The sequence below is a fragment of the Muntiacus reevesi genome, chromosome 18, assembly GCF_963930625.1.
Source record: "Muntiacus reevesi chromosome 18, mMunRee1.1, whole genome shotgun sequence".
Taxonomy (NCBI): Eukaryota; Metazoa; Chordata; class Mammalia; order Artiodactyla; family Cervidae; genus Muntiacus; species Muntiacus reevesi.
In genome coordinates, this window is record NC_089266.1 from 46,914,589 (window position 1) to 46,939,328 (window position 24,740).

Sequence of the window (24,740 nt, forward strand, 5' to 3'; positions counted from 1 at the left end):
TGAAGCAAGTTCCTGGAGAGATACCCCACTGTGCGCAGTGGACAGTGGGCAGGACATGGTGGCAGGATTTGCTCCAGAATTCGATTTTTAAAGAATTACTTTCGCAGACATTGCAACTCAAGTCCAGGGACCTTACAAAACCAATTTTATTAGAAACAGCATTTACAAGGATAACTATTTGGTGCAGTGTTGTAGCTGATTTAATGCAGTCAGAAAGAAAGAACACGTTTTCCTTATTTTGCTGAAGTTAGAAGAGCCTACAGTTTCAAGTCAAGAGGATGAAATTCCATGTGCAAGCAGAGACAGGAGAAAGAGAAAGTCACAACTTGTAATATGGGAGAAGGGGAGTAGAATAGGACTAGTAATAAGTGGAATATTTGTCATGTAATGTTTTAAATTTCCATTAGTTGTACAAATGTTTTGTGGTTATTTTTTAGACTAGAAACATTTTTCAGATGTTTTTTATGGACAGAAAAATAAGAAATGCATTAGCGTTATTAAGTAGCAGGGCTGCCCTGGTGGCTTAGATGGTGAAGAATCTGCCTGCAATGTGGGAGGACTGGGTTCGATCCCTGGGTCAGAAAGATCCCCTGGAGAAGGGAATAGCTACCTGCTCCAGTATTCTGGTTTGGAGAATTCCATGGTTAGAGGAGCCTGGTGAGCTGTAGTCCATGGGGTCGCAAAGAGTCAGACATGACTGAGCAACTAACACTAACACTATAAGTATGTGTTTTAGTTAGAAGAATAATTCTGTGGTTATGTTAGTCTGCTCAGGCTGTAAGAGCAAAGTGCCCCAGACTGGGTGGCTTAAAGGACAGAAATTTATTTCACAAAGTTCTAGATGCTGGGAATCTAAGATCGTGGTGTCAGTAGGAGTTGTTTCATCTTGGAGCCTCTTCTCTTGACTTGGAAGTGGCCACCATCTCTCTCTGTGTTCACATGACCTTGTGTTTGTGTGTGGACAGAGAAAGAGACAGAAAGAGCTCTTGGGTGTCTCTTATAAGGTCTCCAATCTTAGGAGATCAAGACCCCATCCTATGACCTCATTTAAATCTACAAATATATCCACACGAAACATTAAGGGTTTCAACCTATGAATTTTAGAAGGACACGAACATTCAGTCCATAAGACTGGTCCACCAAAATATAAAAGTAAAGGGGGAAATTATAGTTCGAGAATATACTTGACTCAAAATATAAGTTGATATCTTATCGAACATTAAGTAGAGCAGAGTTGAGAAGTTGATCTGTAAAGACTGTATTTTTCCTAGTTCTATTTACTTAATGACCCGTGTGCACCTTTAGAAGCAGATTTTGGTCTCTAACGCTCTCACTGAAAGAGAAAATGGCTCTAGTTTTGTTTTATATTGGATTATAATTTCCTTGTAAAGTGACAATCAATGCTTACTATCATGATTAAAGCTTGATTTGGGATATTCTGAGGACAAAAAAATGGAACTTACAATTTTAAAGGATTAAATAATTGTATAGTGCTCTATGTTCTGCCGAAAATTATTAAGACCCACTCAGTTGCTGTCTGAACTATCTTGGGAATCTCCCAAATCCTGGATCAATGCAACACAGAGAAATGTCAAGAACTCTGGAAACAAGAGTTCTGCTTCTAATTTGGCCAAGTAGTCCCTACCAGACCACCCTTCTGCAGATTAACTATAGATCCTGGACAAATTTTTAAAAAAATAGACTATGAGGGTCCAGACTTAGAAGAAACAATGGCCACAGGTCGAATGTGTTGTTTTTATGACTTTTAGCCAAAGGGCAAGACACAGTCTGGGCTGTGCAGAGTGATTAAAGCTCCTTTAGAGAATCACTCTCATTCTGGTCGGAAGAATCAGGGGCAGAATTTGGGACAATAGCTGTCAGAAGGGGTTTGGGGAGGAATCCCTAAAAGGAGAGAGCCAGAGAAGGAAGTTCCAGATTCTGTATGTCAACTCTCCCCAAATCTCTAGCTGACCCATGAATGGAAAAGACGAGTTTCTTCCAATACCAGTCAGATTGCCACCCATGGATACTGACAGAGCAAATCGCCTCATCCTGTTTTGGATTGGAATTCTTCTTAAATGTCACGCTGCCACAGAATATGTAGCTGTTGATTCGCTCTGGATGCCAGACAGACAAGAATGTTGTTTAAGATAGCTGGCTCCATGGTGTTTGGATGGATCCCAAACACAATGTTCCTCTCCAGACCTGAGAATCTTCGGACACTGTCCAACACAATGTGATCACCCCCCATGTCACTCGCATTGGTGAGACCCACTATCCTTTTCTTCCTCATTGCTTTCAAGAGCTCCTGCCGGTATTTCTCCACATCTCTTGTGGTGCTGACAAGCACAGCAACATCCTTGGGAGAATAGCCCCTTTCAAAGAGAAGCTTGCACGTGTCTGCCACATGCGTCACTATTGCATTCAGAGTTAAGTCCTTCTTAATATTTAAGGTTCCCTGAACATCCCGAGCCCATTTAGCTTCAAGACACATCTTCAGGGCCTCATGGGGGATGTTATGCGGAGGATTTTTCCTGACCCTCTTCAATACACGTTGTAGGTATCTGGCTATTTGATCTGCATTGCGTACCACTCTGGTGAGCTCTTCCCTTGGATACTGGGCTGAGAGAGCAGGGAGGCCGATGTACTCCACGTGGCTGGTCTGAAAGTAGTCCACAAAGATCCAGAGAATTCTTGGGCAATCCTTGTCTCTCTGAGTGATGGTTTTCGCCTTTCTATACCAATCCCCATCTTCAAAGCGGAAATTCTGAGCTTCATCGATGATGATGTGTTGAATGCGTGTAAAGTCATATTTCATGAAGCTTTTCCGGGTCACTGCGTGGCAGATATTCTTGTCCCTGTGAAAATTAAAAAGATACATCCGGTTTACTCTTAAGTGAGTAAAGGAGGAAAATGATCATACTCCTACAAACGTGGAGAAGGAAATAACAACCCACTCCAGGGATCCTGCCTGGAGAATCCCAGGGAGACAGCAGCCCACCAGGCTCCCCCGTCCAGCAAGAACCCTGGAGTGGGTTGCCATTTCCTTCTCCAGTGCATGAAAGTGAAAAGTGAAAGTGAAGTCGCTCAGTCGTGTCCGACTCCTAGCGACCCCATGGACTGCAGCCGACCAGGCTCCTCCATCCATGGGATTTTCCAGGCAAGAGTACTGGAGTGGGGTGCCATTGCCTTCTCCTCATGTTAGCAGCAGCTACAAACATGGTATTCTTGCCACAGATCATTTTACCATCTTACTCTCAAGAAACAAGGTGATTCAGGTTGTCGGGGATGTGGAGTGAATTTAGACAGAACCTCATTTGCTGACAATAAGATCCAGCTGCTGGGACTTCCCTGGCCATCCAATGATTAGAATTCAGCCCTTTTGGTGCAGTGGGCCTGGGTTCAATCCCATTAAGCTGTCTGGTACGGCCAAAAAAAAAAAAGATCCAACTGCTTACCTGATAAAATTCTTCAAAGGCTCGTTCTCACAAATGTAGAGAATTTCATTTGTCTTACAGTGAAATGTGTTCCTGATCTTCTCCATGATCTTTATGGCCATGATCGTCTTCCCTGAGCCAGGTAAGCCATGGATAAACAACTCTTTGCTCTTGCGCAGGTTTTTTGAGAAGATCTTATACTGCTTGGCTGTGAGAAGATTTAAAACCTCACAGCCGAGCTGGTCACTCAAGAGAGACCGGAAGCCAAGCAAGACGATCACAAGCGACTGCAGCAAAGCTTCCATTTGCTGAGTGTCTGCTAGGTGATAGGAGCTGGGGTAATCAATCACAGAGCCTGAAGCCGCCGAGGACTCTGCACTGCTCTCGGGACTCAGGTGGAGGACCTTGGTCGTGATACACAGATTTCCGGTGTAGCCTCCCATGTTCACCAACTTCTGCTTCAGCGTGAACGCGACACGAGTGCAATAGGACTGCCCCTCTGCGTCTTGCTCCCTGAGGACGGTGTAGAGAACGGGCGGCCTGTTCTGCGCTATCAGCAGAGCGTCACAGATGACTCCTGGCTTCTCTTCCAAGTTCAGGTTCACAGCCCAGCTTGTAGACAGGATTAAAATTCCCTGGGAGAATGGGTCTATTTGCCTATTTATTAATTCCTCCAGACCTTCATTCTGCAAGAACAGTTCCTTCTGGAGAGATTCAGGGGTGTATTTCAGACATCCTGGTGTCACTAGATATGGAAAAGATATTACATTTAGTGGCAAAGGTCACATTTTTATGATTAATTGTAATTAATCAAACTTGCCAAATACTCATACTTAAATTGTAATCTTATTATTATCAATTACATATTTTATATACATTCTTTTGCCAATATTATTATATTACAGTGAGGAAAAAGAAGCCTTGATAGTCTGGCACACTTCAGCTAAGCCTATGTGCTTATTATGTTTATGACCCTGGTAAATTTCTTAACCTAAGACTGTTCCCTCATCTGTAAAATGAAGAGAAATCCATGTTTACAAAACTAGCACATCTCTTATGGTGAGGAATAAATGAAATGGCATAAAGTATGTGCTCATTGTAGCTGGTTGAGAAGTTATTCTTTCCCTTGCTACTCTTAAAGCACCTGAATCTCAAAATGCCCCTGAACAGTCCCCACTGATGGAAGTAGGAAGAACCCTTCCAAGAAGAAGGTGGTCATTAAATATCAGTGGAGAACATGGAGCTATGAGAACTTTACTAGAAGGAAACTCCATGCAGCCCTGCACTGGGAGATGCTGAGATTAGACTCTGAGATAACTCTCCTGAAGCATCAGTCCCTTACGGATCTATGTAAGACTGCATCCATAACAAAGAGTCTTCCCTTTGACATGAGGGAGCAGGGAGCAGTGTTGTGACATGAGAATAAACTTTGCCCTGTAGGGTTTTAAACTTATGTCAACGATCATTTGTTCCCAAGAGGTGGGGGGAGGAATGAAGAGACTGCTGTCGTTCTGTGGTGGTGGCACCAGATCACATGCTAGAATCTGGATCTGTAGGGTTGATTTCCAGTGAAATTACCCATATTTCACTGGTGGCTGTCTATTGTTCCTTGTCGTGGTGCTTTCTCACGGGTACCAGATGTTTGCTTAACTTGGTTTTGCCTGTAAGCCGGGTGGTGCTAAGTAGGAGATGGAATCTGTGATGAGACACATCCGGATTTTGGAGATGTTAAGAGGTGGGAGGAGGGCTTCCCTGGTGACTCCCAGTGGTAAAGAGCCCTCCTGCCAATGCAGAAGACACGGGTTCAATCCCTGATCCAGGAAGATCCCATATGCTGCGGAGCAGCTAAGCCCATGCATCATGACCGCTGAGCCTGTGCTCTAGAGGCTGGGAGCCACAGCTCCTGAACCCACGCGCCACAACCACGGAAGCCTGAGCACCTAGAGCCTGTGCTCCAGGACAAAAGAAGCGCCCACGATGAGAAGCCCACGCACTGCCGCAAGAGAGTGGCCCTCACTCGCCGCAACTAGAGAAAAGCCTGAGCAGCAGCAAGACCCATCACAGCCAAAAGTAAATAAATAAATATTTAAAAGATGGGGGGAAACATGCATCTTTGGATGGACAGAAGATAGAAGGATATGTTTAAACATGCAGCTTTAGAAACCAAACAGGAAGTATAAAATAAGTTGTATAAGTATAAAATAAGAAAACACACCATTTGTTGATCATACCCGGGAGTTGACATGCATCTATGGGTCTCACAATTTTGCAAGGCAGATATACTGACTGTTGTCTTTTTCGTATGAGTAAATGGGAACTCAAACAGGCCAAGTGCCTGGCCCATGGTCACAGCACTGGGGAGTGGCAGGTCCGAGGCCTGGACCCGGTGCTGTCTCAGACACCAGACCCTCTCGCGCTCTCTACTGCACAGCCCTGCAAGCCACACAGACTACCCCTGCTGCTAAGTGGAGCATGTCACTAAAGCAGTTGATGTTCATAGCACCTCCTCATCACCATATAGCTCTTATTTTTAGTTACATAATGGGATAGGCTTCCCAAGGAAATTACGTGGAGACAATGTGTCCCTTTCATTTCTTTGATATTCCACTTGGCACTTAATCAATGATAGGGGCCAGACTAGGTGTCAATAAAATGCCAACCACTTCATGTGCACCAGAGGAGTTACCGCTCTCCATGTGACTTGGGGTCTCTTTGCATTTGTGTAGGTGTGCCCTGAGACTGGAATGCCCTCCGCTACTTTTGAAAGTTAGAGTGGCTCAGTCGTGTCCAACTCTTTGCGACCCCATGGACTGTAGTGTCCATGGAATTCTCCAGGCCAGAATACTGGGGTGGGTAGCTGTTCCCTTCTCCAAGGTTTCTTCCCAACCCAGGGATCGAACCCAGGTCTCCCATGTTGCAGGCGGATTCCTTGGTTGGGGTGCTAGATCCCACCTGGTACAACAGAGGTGGAAGATTCTGTGTGCCACACCTAAGACCTGGCTGGAACTTAGAAAAAGCAAGAGAATTCCAAAAACCCTCTACTTTTGACATCTCAGTTCTTCCATTCCTTCCAGAAGCCCCATGTTTGTTCTCTCCTCAGGGTTCTCACAGAACTTCATATCCATACTAAGCATTAATCTCACCGTGGATCTAGGGAAAGCTTTTGTGTTTGTGTATGTGTGTGAATGTGGTTTTTTTTCATTTATGTTAGGGAATCCCTGGTGGCCCCGTGGGTAAGCCTGGGCACTCCCAATGCAGGAGGCCCGGGTTCAATCCCTGGTTGGGGAACTAGACCCTGCAAGCTTACTACAACTAAAAGTCCACATGCTGCAACCCAGTGCAGCCTAAATAAATAAAATGTTTTAAAACTGTATGAATTTATTTTTGGTTGCATTGGGTCTTCATTGCTGCGCACAGGTTTTTCTCTAGTTGCAGAGGCTACTCTCTAGCTGTGGTACGCCAGCTTCTTATTGTGACGGCATCTCTAGTTGCAGAGCACAAGCTCTAGGCATACAGGCTTCAGCAGTCGTGGCGGATGGGGTCAGTTGCTCCGTGGCATGTGGAAGCTTCCCAGACAAGGGATCGAACCTAAGTCCTCTTTGTCGGCAGGTGGATTCTTAACCACTGTACCACCAGGGAAGTCCAATGAGTAAATATTTTAAGAGTATTTTAGAGTATAGTTGATTAGCAATGTGTTAGTTTTGGGTGCACGGCAAAGTGATTCTTTTACACAAATATACACGTGTCTAGTGTCTATCCTTTTTCAGAACCTTCTCCCATTTAGGCTGTTACACAATATTAAGCAGACTTCCCTGTGCTATACAGTAGATGAGCTAGGGAAATCGTTAAACACGGAGCCCTGAAGTATCTGGACTGACGCTCTTTTCAACTACAGGAAATCAGGTGAGGCACCTAACGGTTTAGGACACCAGGATGGAGGTCGTTCGGGGCTGGCTGAATCGGATCCAGTACTCTCACCCCTGACTTTCTCTAATGCTCATCAAGCCAGGCACAGACAAAAATCCAGAGAGTCATTACATTTCTTTCAAGAAACATTTATAGTGTTTAATCTGAAGCTAAACTATTGTCGATCAATAGTGGATTTCCCTATCCACAGAATCTGGACTCCCACTGCGAAACCAAAACTGAACTGATTATTTACCACGTTGAGAGTTCAGAATCTAATAATAGCAGACTCTGAAAAATGAAAATTTGCTTTAAAAAATAGTTCTAACTAGGTAATACATCCCCACAGTCCAAATGCCAAAGCACTTCTACTCCTGTTTGCTCTTTTCCTCCGTCTTCAACTCCATCCTATTCCCCTAACACAGACCTGTTTTTTTCTTTTTTTTGCCAGTTCCTCACCTATTTTTCCAAAATTTCTTCATGCAAATACAAGCAAATATTTCCCCCTTTTGTTCAGTCCTCACATCTTTTTGTCTAGCAATATGTGTGGGAGATCTTTCTATCCAAGTGCCAAGAACTTCCTTAATTTTTTTCCACAGTTGTCTAACATGCCATGTTATGGCTGTGACATAAGTCCCTGTTGATGGGTTCTTATGTATTTGCTCCAACTTTTTTAAAATAAATATTTATTTACCTAGCTGTGTAGGGTCCTAGATGCAGCATGTGGGACCTTTCATTGCAAACCATGGATTCTCCAGTTGCTCCATGGCATGTGAAATCCCGGTTCCCCGACCAGAGATGGAACTTGCAACCCCAGTGCTACAAGGCAGGCTCTCAACCACTGGACCACTAAGGAAGTCCCTGCCTCAACTTGTTGCCATTACAAGAATATTACAGTGCGTGCACACTCATTCACTCGGTCCTCAGTCGAGTCTGACTCTCTGCGACCCTATGGACTGTAGTCTGCCGGGCTCCTCTGTCTATGGGATTTCCCAGGCAAGAATGCTGGAGTGTGTGGCCATTTCCTCCTACAGGGGATCTTCCCTACACAGGGATCAAACCACATCTTCTGCATTGGCCGGCAGATTCTTTACCCCTGAGCCACCTGGGAAGCCCATTACAATGAGGAACCTTGTACACAGTCTTGGACATTTAGTGTGCACACAGGTATATATAAAGTATAACTCCCAGGAACTCTCTGGAAGTCCAGTGATTAAGACTCAGCACTTTCACCGCCGAGGGCCTGGTTTGGATCCCTAGTCAGGGAACTAAGATCCCACAAGCCATGTGGTATGGCCAAAATAATAATAATTTTAAAAGTCCCAGCAGTGGGATTACTGGGTAAAAGGGTAAATGCATCTGTCCTTCTGATAGATATTGTCAAATTGTCCTCCATAGTTGTACCAATATGTATCCCTGCCAGTAATGAATGGGAAGACTTGCACAGCATCACATACAAATGCTGAGAAATAGCAGTATAGCATACATATGATAATATCAGATTTTTTTTTTTACAATCCAGTAGATACAAATGATAGCTTGTTTAAATTTACATCTCTTATATTGATTACTATTAGGAATCTTTCCAAATGTTTGAAAGCCATTTGAATTTTATTTGCTCTGAACTATGTTTGCTGATTTTTCTGTTAAGTTGTTCTTTATCCTTATCAACTTTTGGAAGTTCTTTATATATTAGAGACATTGGCCCTCTGTAATATCACTTGCAAACAATTTTCCTAGTTGGTCAATGGCCCTTTGACTTTGTACTTAGTTGTTTTAGCCATGCACACTGCTTATTGTTTAATGTAATCATATATGTCAGTATACTGTGGCTTCTGGATTTTGAATCTTGATTGTTCTAATCCTCATGCCAAAAGCATAAAGCCATTTATGAATGTATTCGCCTAGAACACTTATGGCTTTGATTTTTTTTTAATTCTTGATTGATTTAGAGCTTATGTTGGTATATAGTATAAATCGTGAATCTTTTTAAAAATAAATTATCACCCAGTTATCCCAATGTCTCTTTATTGAAACATCCCCATTCTTCTCCCTTAGTTGAGAGACCAGTTCCATCACGAACTAAATTCTGATATGTGTTTGCATCTACTTTCAGATCTTCTATTCTGTACCCTCGATCTAATTATATGTCAGTATAACTCTGTTTTTACTTGAGGCTTTATAATGATTTCATATCTGGAGTGCCCTTCTTGTTGCTCTTCTTTTTCAGATTTTTATTTCCTGGCTCTTCTTACTTATTTTCTCACTGGAACTTTAAGTTCCAATGAAGTTAAGTTAATCTCCAGATTAAGTTAATCTCTTGGGTTTTTTAAAATCGATACCTCACTAAGTTTATAAAATAACTTAGAGAATATTGACAGCTTTCTTCCCTTCAAAAATATAACATGTGTTTCCATTTTATTTCTCTTCTGTGTCCTTCAATATTATTTAAAATTTTTTCTCAGATTGGCTTATCTTAGATATTTTAACTTTTTGTTGCTATTGAAAATTGGGTGTTCTCTTTGATTGTTTGTTACATTAGGAAACTGCATTTTTGTGATATGAATTCTGACTTCATACAATGCTATTAATACAACTATTGGTATTCAATCCCAATTCTTCTATTGTTTATAATAGGTTTTCATTGGATTCTCTTGAATATGGTCCTATGTTCTTCAGTTTTTGTCCCTCGAATTTCTTTCTCTTACCTAATGGCATTGGCTAATTAATACTGCACAAAAGTTGTAGTAGTGCACATAATGGTTTTGTCCCCAAATTTAATAGAATGCTTCTCATATCTCCCTATTAGCATAATGGTCTTTGGTGGATATTGATAGATATAGACATCAATACATAGATATAAATACAATGTTAAAGATGTATCTATGGGCTCGTATTTTATTGTCTTCTAAAAATTAAAATATATATTCATGCTTTTCAAATGCTTTTTCAGTATATAAGAGGACAATCATAAAATTTTCTGCATGAAGAAATGGTGGATTATAATTAGAAATTATGGGTTATAATAATTTCTCTCTTAATGTTGATCCATCCTTTCATTTCTGGAATTCTGTGTTTGCATTTTCATTCATAAGGAAGATTCCTCTGAGTTTTCCTTTTATATACTATCTCTGTCAAGTTTTACAATTACTGTTACTCCCATTTAAAATAACCTGGGAATCTTCCCTTTTTATATGACTCTGGAATAATTTGAATAGTGTTGAAACTGTCTGTCCTTCAAATGTTTGGTATGATTCCTGGAAAATTGATTCTTTTATACCAGAATAATAGGTTATCACCCGATGAGCATAAAGCCCAGTGTTTTGTTTTTAGATATAGTTTAGTCAACGTTAATAAGTTCTACTAAAATAGAATTTATTGAATTTAAAAATAATTATCAATGCTTATGTTTATTCTTAGATTTAGTACTGTTTATAGTGGACAATTATTAAAATATAAATTGATATGGAAATGAATGCAGAAAGCTCAATTAGGTAAGGTGAAAAAGAAATCTTAATTGGAACATCATTATCTATTAACTTAAAGGTCCTCGATAGACATTTCCACATACATAGGAGGCTCCCTGGTGTCTCAGTGGTAAAGAATCTGCCAGCCAATGCAAGAGGCTCGGGTTCTATCCCTGGGTCAGGAAGATTCCCTGGAAGAGCAAATGACAACCCACTCTAGTATTCTTGCCTGGAGAATCCCATGGACAGAGGAGCCTGGCAGGCTACAGTCCATGGGGTGGCAAAAGAGTTGGACACGACTTAGCGACTAAATAACAACAAAAGGACATTTATGTATCAGATTCTAGTGCCAGATAGGCCATTAACTTACTGCATATAGCTGATCAAGTGGTTTTTTCCTCTCTAGAAGTATAGAAAGAGGACAGCAACGAACTCGTAGGTAAAACCTAACATGTTGGGGGCGAGGAATGAGAACAGATGCTATCCTTGGTCCTGAAACATGATTTTGTGCTGTCCTAAACCTAGCTCAGAGGTTAAAGCATCTGCCCGCAATGCAGGAGAACCCCCCCCCCCCAAAGGGTTCGATCCCTGGGTCAGGAAGATCCCCTGGAGACGGAAATGGCAATCCACTCTAGTATTCTTGCCTGGAGAATCCCATGGACGGAGGAGCCTGGTGGGCTACAGTCCGACTCGCAAAGAGTCGGACACGACTGAGCGACTTAACTTTCACTTTAAAACCCAAACATGCTTATGCATGTTGTAATTGATCTTCATTGTATTTGTTTTGTGTTCCATCTTGATATAAATCTTACATCTTCATATTCATAACTGGCACTCCTCTGGTAAATTCGGTAATTTGCCCTTAGTTTGGTAATTTGCCCTTAGTTCAATGTTTACTTCTAATTCAACTAGATCAAAAGTTCCCAAAATGGATGAGGGTCAGAATACTGTGAGTAGCTTGAAAAAATGAACATTATAAGGTTCTATCTTCAGATATTTTAATTTATGAAGTCTGGAGTGTGGAGCCAGGTATCTGTACTTCTAAAAATAACCAGAAATACTGATGATCAGTCCTATTTAAGAACAAAACCAAAAGGTCTTTAAGGGCAATAATGTTCCTGGATTCTATACGTGATACTGCCTCAGTGAATGAGGTCAGTGAGGGTTCATTTCTAAACTACTTATCATCAATATGTGTGTAGCACCATTACCTTGAACACATAGGTTTTGCAGAGTGTACTTTCAGGACTTTAAATAACAAACATAACAGTTTAGCTCCCCTTCTACTAACACAGAAACTGGCTGGTGTGAAGTAGGCAAACCATTGTTGCTACCTGGAAATAAGAGTTGCTGGAGATCCTTCTTATGTTCCAGACCTTTCTTGGAGTACACTGGTCTGCTCTGAGGAGGGCTGTTAGACAGGCTCAGCTGAGATTCAAAGTCTTTGCACAGCTGCCTAAGATCTTAACAAAGAAAGGAAATTCATGTTATTCTGACATGTTAGTTCATCTCTTCACCACTGAAAAAGACGTTATGAGTGGGTATATTGTATGGCTGTCGAGGCATGATTTGAGACATAATAGCAAGAAAACACCCCATTCACCCTGTATGAACAAGTGCCTTTATTGCATATGAAAGTTGCCAAAACCATCTTAAGAGAGATGTTATTTGGAAGTTTGAATGTGTTTCCATTCAATATAAGTCTCCACTCTCTGTATCTGAATAGCATTTTGTTTTTATTTCTTCTATGGTACATAGAACATTCTTTTAGTACACTTATCTATGCATGTATCTATAGTGTAAATATTCCCACCATGGGCAATTTTAAGCTACCAATATGATGTCACTAAATGCAGAGTCGGGGAGACATGCATCATAACACATCATTTTAGAGTAATTCTTCATGCAGATACAGTAGATGTAAATAACCTCACACACATCATCTTAAAATGTAGTATTATAAATGATTGGGTTTTTTATTTACTGCATTGGTTTTAAATATAATTTATAGAACTGTATAACTTGATTTTTGTTTGTATAACTTGATTTTTAATAATGACTGTTTAACAACTGGCTCACAACAATCCTGAAAATTTAATAAATCTCAATAAACAGCAAGAGTCAGTTCCAACACACCACTGCAAGGCAATCATCCCCAAACAATTTTCTTTTCATCTGATGTGGGAAATTGCCCATTAGAAGACACTGGACTCAGGTTTGTCATCACCCAGCCAAATTTTCTCATGTTTGGAAAGTAGGATACTTGAAGGTTCAAAAAACACAGAGTTTAATGGATGTGAGAAGTTCAAAGTCATGGCAAATATGTTTAATTGGAGTTTCTGAAGAGGCAGAAAAGACAGGAAGGGAGTTTTTTTCCATCTTACCTGGATCTGTATCCATCATCATGCTTAGCCATTCCTCAGTTGTCAGGCTGCAAACATCCTTATCCTTCACCATCCAGGAACTGGGAACACCTGAGAACACTGCACCACAGAATTGCTTCACTCCGATCACACAAGCATAGCCATATAACTCTCCCTTGGCTAACACATCCAAGATTTTGACTGTGAAATCTATCTGGCATTGACATTGGCAAAAATGGACACAAGATAATTTTTGTACTGCTTCTTCTATTTTCTTTTTCAAAGAGTCACGGTCAACATTTTCTTTAGCACATCCCAGAACTTTCCTACTTTTATCATCCACACCAATAACAAGATAGCCTCCTTCGGTGTTTGCAAATGCAGGGATATACTCTAGAATCGTGTCTTTCGTATATTGTTCAATGTGTTTTGTAGCAAACTGTTTAAACTCTATGAATTGAGACTCGGGAAAAGGCATGACTTCACCACGTTCAAAATGGTCTTTTTGAAAAACACAGTAAGTAGGATCCACGTCATGGAGGTCTGGATGTATAACCTTGGAAATTTCACCGAAAGGTTCTTTCCCTGAGCTTTTTGCATTTGTTTTCTTGGTTTTCAGGAAACGGAATGCCTTTTCTGAATCCATGAGAAACACAGAAGTGCCAGATCTACAGTATAATGAAGAACTCACGCTACAAATGCGGGGCTTAACAGAAATGTCTTCAAGGAAAGCGTCGGTGCTCCAAGACTTCACAAAAATGTAGTAACACTTCCCTTGTTGCTTTGTCTTGAAGAAAGCTTGCAGATTTGAAAACAGAATAAGTGTTCTCAAAGCTTCTTCTAAATCCAGACCCATCTCCACGAGATTTTCATCGCTGTTTGCCATTTCCAGTTGAATCACTCCTCCTCCTGAGTTTAATAAAGCACATGCAGCCTGGATCACTTTCACCTTCTCTTTCTCTCTCTGAACTTTCTGCAGCTTTTTTCTGTTACTTTCACCAAGAGTTACTTTTCCTACATTGATGACCATGTCTGAGTAAGACGATTTTATCGCCAAACATGAATAATGTTTCTCCATGTTTATTCTGCAACTGAAACCATTAAAACACATATCTCATGTTGGTGAAGAGGTAGATTGCATAGTACACAAAAATGCATTTATTAATTTATTTTAAAGTGTGTATAACGGCATCACTTTGCGACGCATCTATACTTCAATAAAATAAAACTTTTTTAAAGTTTACACTGAGCTGAAAAACAAAAGGTGACAGAGAATGGGAGATGAGAAGTGGTGAGAGGAGACCTGAGAGTTGGAAAAGGGCTTACAACAGTAGAAAGCTGAAGAGGCATTTTAAGGAAGGGAGTGACATGAGCACACGGACACTGTAAAAGACACATTACTGATGAACAGACCCATAGTTGCCAAGCGTTGTGGGGAGGAAGGGGCAACAACAAGGGATGACACAGTGGAGTTTGTTGGGGTGACGAAGCTGTTCTGTCTCCTGATTGAGGTTGTAAGTATACGAATCCATGTGCTAGAAGTCATAGAACTGCACACCCCAAAAGTGAATTTTATTGCATGATTAATTTTTAAGAGCAGAGGGCACATTATTTACAGAGGGAGAACTAATTAGAGAGGAGTAAACCAGCAGGGACGGTTTTGCAGTAACCTGAGTGACAGATGATGGTAGCCTGCGCCACAGTAGGTAGGGGCCGTGGGAATGAAGAAGTGTGAATGTTTCCGAGAGACATTTAGAAAATATTGAGAAAAATTAACACGGCTCTGTACTGACCAGCTAGAGATCAGGAGAAAGGATTAAAATTTAGTAACTGGATTTTTGGCTTGGGCAATTGAGTGGTTAGCAGTACCACTTATTGGCAAAAAAAATTCAATGATTATTGAAGGTGGGTGATTGACAAATGAAGATTCACTCTCCTTGCCTTCTCTCTACCTCTTTGTATATTTGAAAAGTGTCTAAATACGTTTTAAAATTGATTTCATCTATTAACTGGGTGGTGGACAAACTGGTGTTCATTATATTGTTCTCTATTTTTTTCCTGTAAATTTGAAATTACTCATGACATAAAAAAGAAAACTTTTACCTCTGAAAATTTTTAAAGGAGAGTAGGGCATATAAATTTGGAGTAACAAAGTGGTTGAACTTTTGGACTACACATTCTAACAAAACAAAGATGGCCAGGGCAGAGGGTGGATCTGAGAAATGGGGAAAAAGAAGGATAATGGATTCTAAGACTTTATGATGCCAAAAAACTTGTATTTGGGAGTGATTGAGCAAATCAACAAAACTCAACAGTACCATAGTGAGGAGAGAGAGCTTAAGACTCAGGGTTGTGTTGCAACCTAGACAGTCATTTTTTTTTTTTATTCTTTTGCTTGATTATATACTGAAGCATACATTGAAATATTTCATTTATTAATTTTTTAGCACAGTAAACATCTAATGGGCACTCACCAAGGGCACACTACCTGCTGTGAAAGACACAAAGAATAAGACTATTGGAGACTTATGGTTTAGGGTCCATCAGATTACCATGATGTGGTTTAAATGGTATGTGGAGAAAAATTCATAGCCCTAAATGTCTGTCATGGTAAGAGAGAGAATTTAAATAAAATGATTTGCATCAACATTTAAAGAATTTAGGAGAAAAAAAAACAGGTCACAAAAGAACAGGAATAACAGTAGATGGATGGGCAGAAGAAAGTTGGTAAATTAAAAAGCAATTATTTGATTAATTAACAAGATTGAAAGTTTTTTTTTTCATTTGTTTTGCTTTTTGCTTGTTTTTTTTTTTTTAGATAAGTCACTAGCATCTTATTTACTTTGAATTTTATTGAAGTATAGTTGACTTACAAGGTGTAAGTTTCAGGTGTAGAGCAGAGGGACTCGATTATACATATACAGATATCATTCTTTCCCAGATTCTTTTCCCACATAGGGTATTACAGAACATTGAGTAGAACTCCCTGTGCTAAACAGCAGGTCCTTGTCAATTATCTACTTTATGTATAGTAGTGTGTGTATGTTAATCCCAAGCTCCTAGCATCTTTATTATTTAAAAAGAGCTCTGAACAAATAGAAGGGTTGTTGATACAGGTGTGGCAAGGAAACAGAATTCTGAGCAGTAAATTATTAGAAGGCCATGTCATTCACAATCTTACTCATTTATCTGATATGTTCCTTGTGATGTATTTTATATTTACAAATATCTTATTCTGTATTTTATAACCTTTAAGGTGTTCTTGTCAGGTTATTTATACAAAATGCCACTGGAGACATTTGGACTTCTAAGTTTTGATGTTTATTCATATGGATATTTGCTCTCAAGTATTGTGTTTGCATCTGTGCTTGTCATGTCCAACTCTCTGTGACCCCATGGACTGCAGCCACGCTCCTCTGTCCATGGAATTTTCCAGGCAAGAACACTGGAGTGGGTTGCCATGTCCTACTCCAGGGGGTCTTCCAAGCCCGGGGATTGAACCCGCGACTCCTGCATTGACAGGTGGATCCGTCAGCACTGATTCACCTGAGAAGCATACTATTATCAGCAACTGATATCAGTGACTGATATCATGTCAGCAACTGCCTTCTGTTATCTAGTAAGCCTGGATCATTTTATATGGCAGAGAAAGCTTCAGAACTCATAATATTTTCTTCTCCCTTTAAGACCTAAAAGAAAACCAATAAAGGGAAATGTCTGGTAGATTTCTTTTTCAATAGGCAAAAAGCAAAATTGGTTTTGCTTTTGGTTTTAAAAATTGAGAGCTCAGATGAATCAATAACAGAATAAAAGTATCAGGGCAGTTATAACAAGGAAAACTTTTAAGTGCCTGACTCCATTGTATTTACTGGAGAGCTTTTTTAAACTTCAAAATCATATAACTTCTACTTTATTAGATATAAAGTGTTTGACATATGAAAAACTATGGCCTGCTACAAAATTCAGTATTGTCATATATTTCATGAACATTATGACACTCAATAATTCTTTCACCTGTTTTTCCTTTATCTCTTATGATCTTAATAATATTATAGATTTTTTTAAACAGATGTAAGCATCAGATGAAGAGTTTTGCATTCTGCTTGTATCATTAACACTTCTGTAAACCTTTGAAGTCATTATATTTCTAATTATATGTCTTAAAGACAATAAAACTTTTCATGAAGTACATACAATATTAATGAACTGGACATTTCTCGATCGTTAACATTTCTCTTGCTCCCAATTCTTAATAATAAGCAATACGTCATTTACTTAACAGCTGTTTAGTGGACATCTATTATTTGCCAATCACTGTGCTAAATCCAGAGTAGACATTGGTGAACAAAACAAACACGGTCCCTGCTCTCAAGATGCTCATTGCTTACCGAAGCTCACTGTTAAATAAACAATAGTTCAGAATGCCAGGGATGCTTAGAATGGAAACTGTCCTTATATGGCAGTTGGTAGGGGGATGGGTTCAGAGAAGGCTTTCTAGAAAAAGTAATATTCTGAATTAAGATCTGAAGAATGTAAATGAGGTAAAGAGTTAATTAGGTGAAAAAGGGTGGAAAAAACTTTCCAGAAGGAAGTAGGAAGGAAAATGTCAGGTTCAAAGGACAGACTGTCTGAAACAGTGAGATGGAGGGACGGAGAGGGCGGAAATGAGGCTGGAAAGGGGATCAAGAGTCACCTGTGCATTGGCTGGCAGGCCCCTTTAAGGACTCGGATTTTATCCTGTTGGTAATGGGAAGCCATTGGAGGATTCTAAGCAGGAAGGCATAGCATCAGATGTACTGTGTGTGTGTGTGTGTGTGTGTGTGTGTATAAATTTTTTTTTTTACAAAGTTCCTTCTAGCTTCAGTGTGGAGAATGTATTGGAAGAGACTAGAGTAGTTGTGGAAGAGAACTTTGGGGATGCTATTTCAACAGTCCAATGAGAAAAGATGGTAGTGTGTACTAGTGACTGTGGATATGAAGAGAAACAAACAGTTGAGAGATATTTAGAAATAAATTGAAGGACCTGGTATTTGATGGAAACTCAAGTCCATTATTTGAACTGTTTTTCTTCCTCCCTAACCCAATAGATAGAAACCGAAACTAGCCACTCACTGAGAGTTTATGACAAATTGCTTCTCAATCTAGATTAAAACAGGGAGCAACATGCAAAAACCTGTACACGAATGTTTTTAGCAGATTTATTCATAACTTCCCAAACTTGGAAGCAGTCAATATCCTTCAGCATGTGAGTGAATAAATAAACTGTGGTACACCCAGACAGTGGTATATTATTTATGCTAAAAGGAAATGAGCCATCAAGTCAGGAAAGACAAAAAAGAAATTTAAATGCATATTACAAAGTGACAGAAGACCATGTGAAAGGACATACTGTATGATTTTAATTACATGACATTCTGGAAAAGGCAAAACTGTGGAGACAGTGAAAAGATCAGTGGTTGTCAGGAGTCGTGGGAAGGGAAGGATAAATAGGTAGAGAACAGAGGATTTTGAGGCAGTGGGAATACTCTGTGTAACAGTGTAGTTGTGGATGCATGTCATGTCATTATACATTTGTCCAAACCGTAGAATGTACACCAAGAGTGAACCATAAAGTAAGCTATGGACTTTGAGTGATCATGATCTTTCAATGTAAGTTCATTAATTGTAACAACTGTACCACTATGTTTCCGGGTGGGTATGGTGGGGGGTGGGTGTGGATGATAGGAGGGTAATGCCAATGGAGGGGCAAGGGATATATGGGAAATCTCTGTACTTTCCTCTCTATTTTGCTGTGAGCCATGGATTTCCATGGAAGTTCAGTGGTGGTGAAGACTCCATGCTTCCAATACCTAAAAGAGTTGAATACCTGTCCTCAAAAACCTGCACATGAATGTTCATAGTAGCTTGGCTCATGATTACAAAAATTTGGAAGCAACCAAGATGTTTTTCAACTGATGAATGGATAAACCATGTATGTAAGGAAACAAGAACAGTCTTTTTTTTTTTTTAAGCACTATTTGTAACACCAAGTTTTGGAAATAGCCTATCAATAATAGAATAAGGAAATAATGGTAATATTTACTAAAAGGAATGCTGTGAACCACTTTAAGAGAATAAACTAAAACACACACAATGACATAGATATGAGAAATAAAATACAGAGTTTAAAAAATCAAGTTGCAGAAATATACACATAAAATTATACCATTTAAATAAGCTAAAAATGCACACATCACAGTGCTACATATTATTCCTGGATGTGTGTGCTTGTGTAAAACTGTATTAAAAATATTAAAAAAGATATACAGTAAACTCAGAATGTTGGTTGCTTCTGAGATAAGAGAAAAATGAAGAGAGGAGAGAGAAGGCAAAGAGAATTTCAAATTTATCTACAATATTTTAGTTACTCGATTTTTTAAAAGCTTGAAGTAACTATGGAAAGACACCAACAGTTGTCTATTTGAGGTAATGGGGTAACAAAAATTGGGGATAGCAGAACAGTTTTTTATATTTGTTCTTTAAGTTCCCTAGGAGCTCAGAGGGTAAGGAATCTGCCTGCAATGCAGGAGACCTGGGTTTGATCAGGTCAGGAAGATCCCCTGGAGAAGGGAGTGACAACCGACTCCAGTATTCTTGCCTGGAAAGTCCCATGAACAGAGGAGCCTGGCGGGCTAAAGCCCTGGGGTCGCAAAGACATGACTGAGTGACCAGCACTTTCACACTTTAAGTTTATTACATGTTGCTGTGCTCAGTCGTGTCCAACTCTTAGTGACCCCGTGGACTGTAGCCCGCCAGGCTGCTCTGTCCATGGGATTTCCCAGGCAAGAACACTGGAGTGGGTTGCCATTTCTTCCTCCAGGGAATCTTCCCAACCCAGGGATCGAACCCTTGTCTCCTATGTCTCCTGTGTTGCAGGCAGATTCTTTATGGCTGAGCCATAAGTTTGTTATTGCTATCATTAAACACACACAGACCCACACACACATTTTAATCTTAGTCTTAATGAACAACACACACACTCACTTAGCGTCTTAACAAAGTACACACACACACACACACACACACACACACACCCCAAGTCCGGGTCTCCCACCCCACCCACTGGCTCTGCACCTGCACCCCATCCAGCCAGCACTTTCGTTTCAGCTCTTCCACCCTCCCCTCCTCATCACTCTACGTGTCCTTAAAGTGCGCACACACACGTGTGTGTGTGTGTATGTGTGTGTAGATTTGGAAATGATAGTCTTGGAAGGGAAGTAGAGCCTCTGCATGCGGGCCCAAGGGGAAGAATGGAATGGGGAAGGTTATGAGCACCCGGGGCTGAGAAAATTGCAACCCACAAAGCAGAACAGACCCTAGAGAGGAGACCCACAGCCTCAGACATGACTGCCCAGGCATTGTGATATCTTGTATTTCACAGGGCAAGACTCAAACCAGAGAACCATAAAGCCCACATCCTGTTCATGATTCAGTTACCTGCTCTGACTTCTTTCTTTTCATCATGTCAGTACTGTAGGCCTAGTCTCTGGTAATTCGTCCTTATTTAATTTGGGTCTAAAAAAATCATTTTAGGGCTTCCCTCATGGCTCAGTGGTAAAGAATCTGCCTGCCAGTGCAGAAGACACAGGTTAAATCCCTGATCCAGAAAGCTCACACGTGCCACAGAGCAGCTAAACCCATGTGCCAAAACTAATGAGCCTGTGTTCTAGAAGCCAGGAGGTGCAACTACCGAGCCGACACACTGCAGCAGAGAGGGACAGAATGAGGGGACAATACAGGTGACTAAACAGTCAATCCCACTAGGGGACTGTAAATAAAAGAATATGGGAGACTCAAAAAAAAAAAAAAAGAATATGGGAGACTCATAAGTTAATGATTACTCAAGAAAGCAGGTGAACTTAACCATAAAATTAAGCAGGCTTGCTTAACAACAAACTCATGCATGAGAAGCAGGGGACATGCCTCCGAACAATAAAACAGTGGTGGAGGAGCCCCACATCCTGCCCAATGAGTTCAGGACATTAATGGTCCCTAGGACGTTCTCTCTGCGCATATGAATAAACCAGTAATTTGTAGACCCAGCTTGACCACACAGGGGCAAGAAAACTCCCCTGCTCAACATGGAGAAGGAACTAATGATAAAAATATGACGTCTACTCAAGGAAGACAGAGAAGGTCTTCTCTCCTTCCCCACTTTTCCTTCGATTATAAAACTGTAAAAAAAAAAAAAAACAAAAAAAAAACTGTAGCCCAGTAAGTTCTCAGGATGCGGCATTTGCTCGCCCTCTTCTCAGCCTCCAAAGCGCCTATCCTAATAAATCACCTCTTATGTACCACTTTGCTCTCCCTGACCTCTTCTCTGCACTGACACCTAAAAGAGTGTGGTACGGGAGCTCTTCAGTGCCCCCTAAAATATTTCACTGATGAGTTTCACAACTCCTGAAGCCTGCGTGCCCTAGAGTCCATGCCCTGACCAAAGAGAGGCCACCACCACAGAGAAGCCTATGCCCTGCAAGGAAGAGTCGCACCCACTCGCTGCAACTAGAGAAAGCCCTCACAGCACAGCCAAATATTAAGTCAATAAATTCTAAGAGATCACCTACGACTGCAGTGATAAAAGCATATTTATGTTGTAAACAGGAGTGTGGCAACTGATTTCTAGGAAATAGAACATCTGTAGATGTTGCCTATGTCTAGTAAAATAAATACCTACTACTGCAGATGAGGTTTTTTCCTATTACAGATTGGCAAATATTTTTCAAACATCCACTTGCTGAATTATTCATAATCCTACATTCCTTTGTTCCCCATCTCCAAAAAGATTAGAAAAAGCAATTTGTTAAAGTTGGGTAAGTTAATTTCCAGGGCTTTTGATAAATGTTGATAAACGAAATAATCAAACTTTTGGCACACTTGCAAAAAATAACCTGAAATTTCCAATGAGGTCTGAGCTTCTGGGTTAATATATTTAAGTTTTTCCTGAAAACAAAAGTGTGTATATATCATAAAAAGCAAAACCCTTTTCATAGAGACCAACCAATTGGGTACCTGACAGAATATCCTGACAGTCACCCCTTCCCGCCAAAGCTCTAGCTCCTCCCTGATCTACCTGAGAGTTTGCCTCCAGATAGTTGGTGATCTGTCCACCCCACAACCCTCTCCACCACCGTCTCAGACCTCAGAGTGTCTGGCTGGAATCCTGCATCCCATATCCCTGGCCTGAGCTAGAAGGTAAGTCCCATCACAAGGACCAGTTCTCTTCACTGTCTCTTTCACTTAAGAAAAATGCGGGCATAACATGTCCACCACAATCTCTCTTGTCTAAGGTAGATATATCTGAAAGGGTCTCTAGCCACAGGGTGAATTAATTTATAAATGTTTATATTTTTTTAATTGTAGGACAATTACTTTACAATACTGTGATGGTTTTAGCCATCCATCAACATGAACCAGACATAGGTATACATATGTCCCCTCCTTCTTACACCCTCTTCCCACAGCCCTCCCCCGTCCACCCCTCTGTGTTATCACAGAGCACTGACTTTGGGTTCCACAGGGTGGATTTTTTCCTTAGCATTCTTTGGTCTTTTTTCCAGCCCATCTTTTCTGTTGAACAGGCATGGATCCAGTCTCTCCAGATAGTCTCAGGGTTGGGATGCTGAAGAGAAAAACGCCTGAGTTCTGACCTGTTCAGGTATCCTCGGCTTCACAAAAGCAAGCCCAGGAGAAATGCCCAGTTTTTATTTTCTTGAAAAGGGAAACTACAATGTTCCCATCATTTTAAAGTTCCCACTATTTTGCTGTTCACAACATTTTAATGTTCCCACCCTTTTAAAGTTTCAATTTCCTGAAACCAAGTTAAATGTGTTCCCATCTTTTAGGTTTCGATTTCTCAAGGAACTAATTAGATGGCATTTGACTCTTTATGGCTGCCTTCCCAACCTCAAGAAAGAGAGAAAATAAAGCACTGACTGTTGGCTGTCAGTCAATAGGAAATTGTCTTTTTAATAAGTAAGTGAAAAGTGCGTCACTTCTGGCTTGAAACTTAAAACATTTTGGAGAGCAATGCTACAGAGAAATCTGTTTGGATACACATCAAACTATTATTAAAGATTTCACCCTAAGGAATGGAATTGGAAAGGAAGAGGGAGAGAGACGGAGGAAATGTTATTTTGTACACTATGCCTGTATTATTTGAGAAATGTTTAATGCAATAGAAAAGAAAACAGTGCTAGAGCCAGACAGAGAATTAAGCAGTACACCTCATTGACTTTCTCACTCAATTTTTCTAGTAGCTTCTATAAGCTCAACAGTTGCCGTTGAAACCAGTTGAAATTGTTGCTAGATTTCCTGTTCCTGATTTGACTAACACTGTTAGTTTTGCATTGAGTAAGTTTCTCCTACTTGCCACATTGATCTACAACCTCTCCCATAGCTTATGGAAATCAGAGTCCCCTGGGATTCTTTTTTTGGTTTCTTTTGGGTGGCCATCCTTATAGATTGTAAAAATTGTTACAGTATGAATTTAGTGATCATTCCTAATATTCAGGAAAAGTGTTGTGCACTAGAGGGAATTGAGTTTACGATGTGATAAGCCAGTGTTCTGTGACCACCTCAGTCTATCAATAACCAATGTAGTTCTTCAGCAATAATCATCAGGAACCTTTGAAAAAAAAAATTAAAAGTGATTACTCACAGGCTCTGGAAGTTACACAACAGACTGGGCCGCACAGCGAGATCAGAAGTAGGAATGAGCACACTGGCCTGGTGATCGGCTCAGCCTTGGGGTGGAAGATGAGGGTTTAGGGTTTGGCAGGTTCCCTATTGGTGAACTTGAAACATGGGGGCGGAATTTAAAGTTCGGGGGAGTAGGGCCGGAGTAAAAAAAAAACGAAAACAAAACCGGAAACCCAGGGGGAGTTCCCTGGCAGTCCAGTGGTAGCACTTTTCCTGATGAGGACCCTAGCTCAGTCCCTGGTGTGGAAACTAAAATCCCACAAGCTGCTCGGGCATAGCCCCCAAAGACAAAAAAAGCCTTGCAACCAAAACTGTCAGAAATGAAATCAACAAAGATCTCAAAAACAGAAGAACCTGACTGGCAATGTGTTTATTCAAGATAGTCATCCTTGAAGTAAGGAAAGAAAAAGAAAATTTCAGCTCTCAGGTTCTACACTACAACAAAATTAGTTCCCAAACTTGGCTGCTCATCAGAATCTTTCAGCACATTTTTTTAAAAAATGCAGATTCCAACAATTTACAAATAAAATATTTTTTTTAATTTTAAAAAGAAAGAGGGGGAAATAAAAAACAAAAAAATAAAGCAGATTCATGGAGAATCTAATAGTAAATCTACAATTTTAAGATCCCTGGGTAATTCTATGGTCTGCAAGTTTCAGGAACTACTGGACTCCCATATTTCCTGTCTCTTGTCACAATCTCTTGACTCACTATGAATGGTTATTGTCCTAGAAATTCCTAGTGTTATAGACTGCCACACAAAGCCAGTTGGTACTAAATCTGGTTGAATTGGGTGAGCATTATCACTTCATGACATTGCCTACATTGCA

The 24,740-nt window shown here is 40.4% G+C and overlaps 1 protein-coding gene across 2 annotated transcripts; it reads right to left on the bottom strand.

The window, feature by feature from the left end:
• SLFN11 (schlafen family member 11) lies at positions 1–23,920 on the bottom strand. 2 transcript variants are annotated; one of them, XM_065910038.1, is made up of 5 exons: positions 23,870–23,920; positions 13,195–14,264; positions 12,145–12,273; positions 3,459–4,182; positions 1–2,858 (listed from the first exon to the last, which is right to left on the bottom strand). In XM_065910038.1, exons 2-5 carry the CDS (start codon positions 14,249–14,251, stop codon positions 2,075–2,077), a joined length of 2,694 nt encoding a protein of 897 aa, XP_065766110.1. In that variant the 5' UTR covers positions 14,252–14,264; positions 23,870–23,920; the 3' UTR covers positions 1–2,074. The 2 variants fall into 2 exon arrangements, with proteins under 2 accessions (XP_065766110.1, XP_065766109.1); XM_065910037.1 differs by lacking the exon at positions 23,870–23,920 and adding an exon at positions 22,716–22,826.
• Positions 23,921–24,740: the final 820 nt, after the last annotated feature.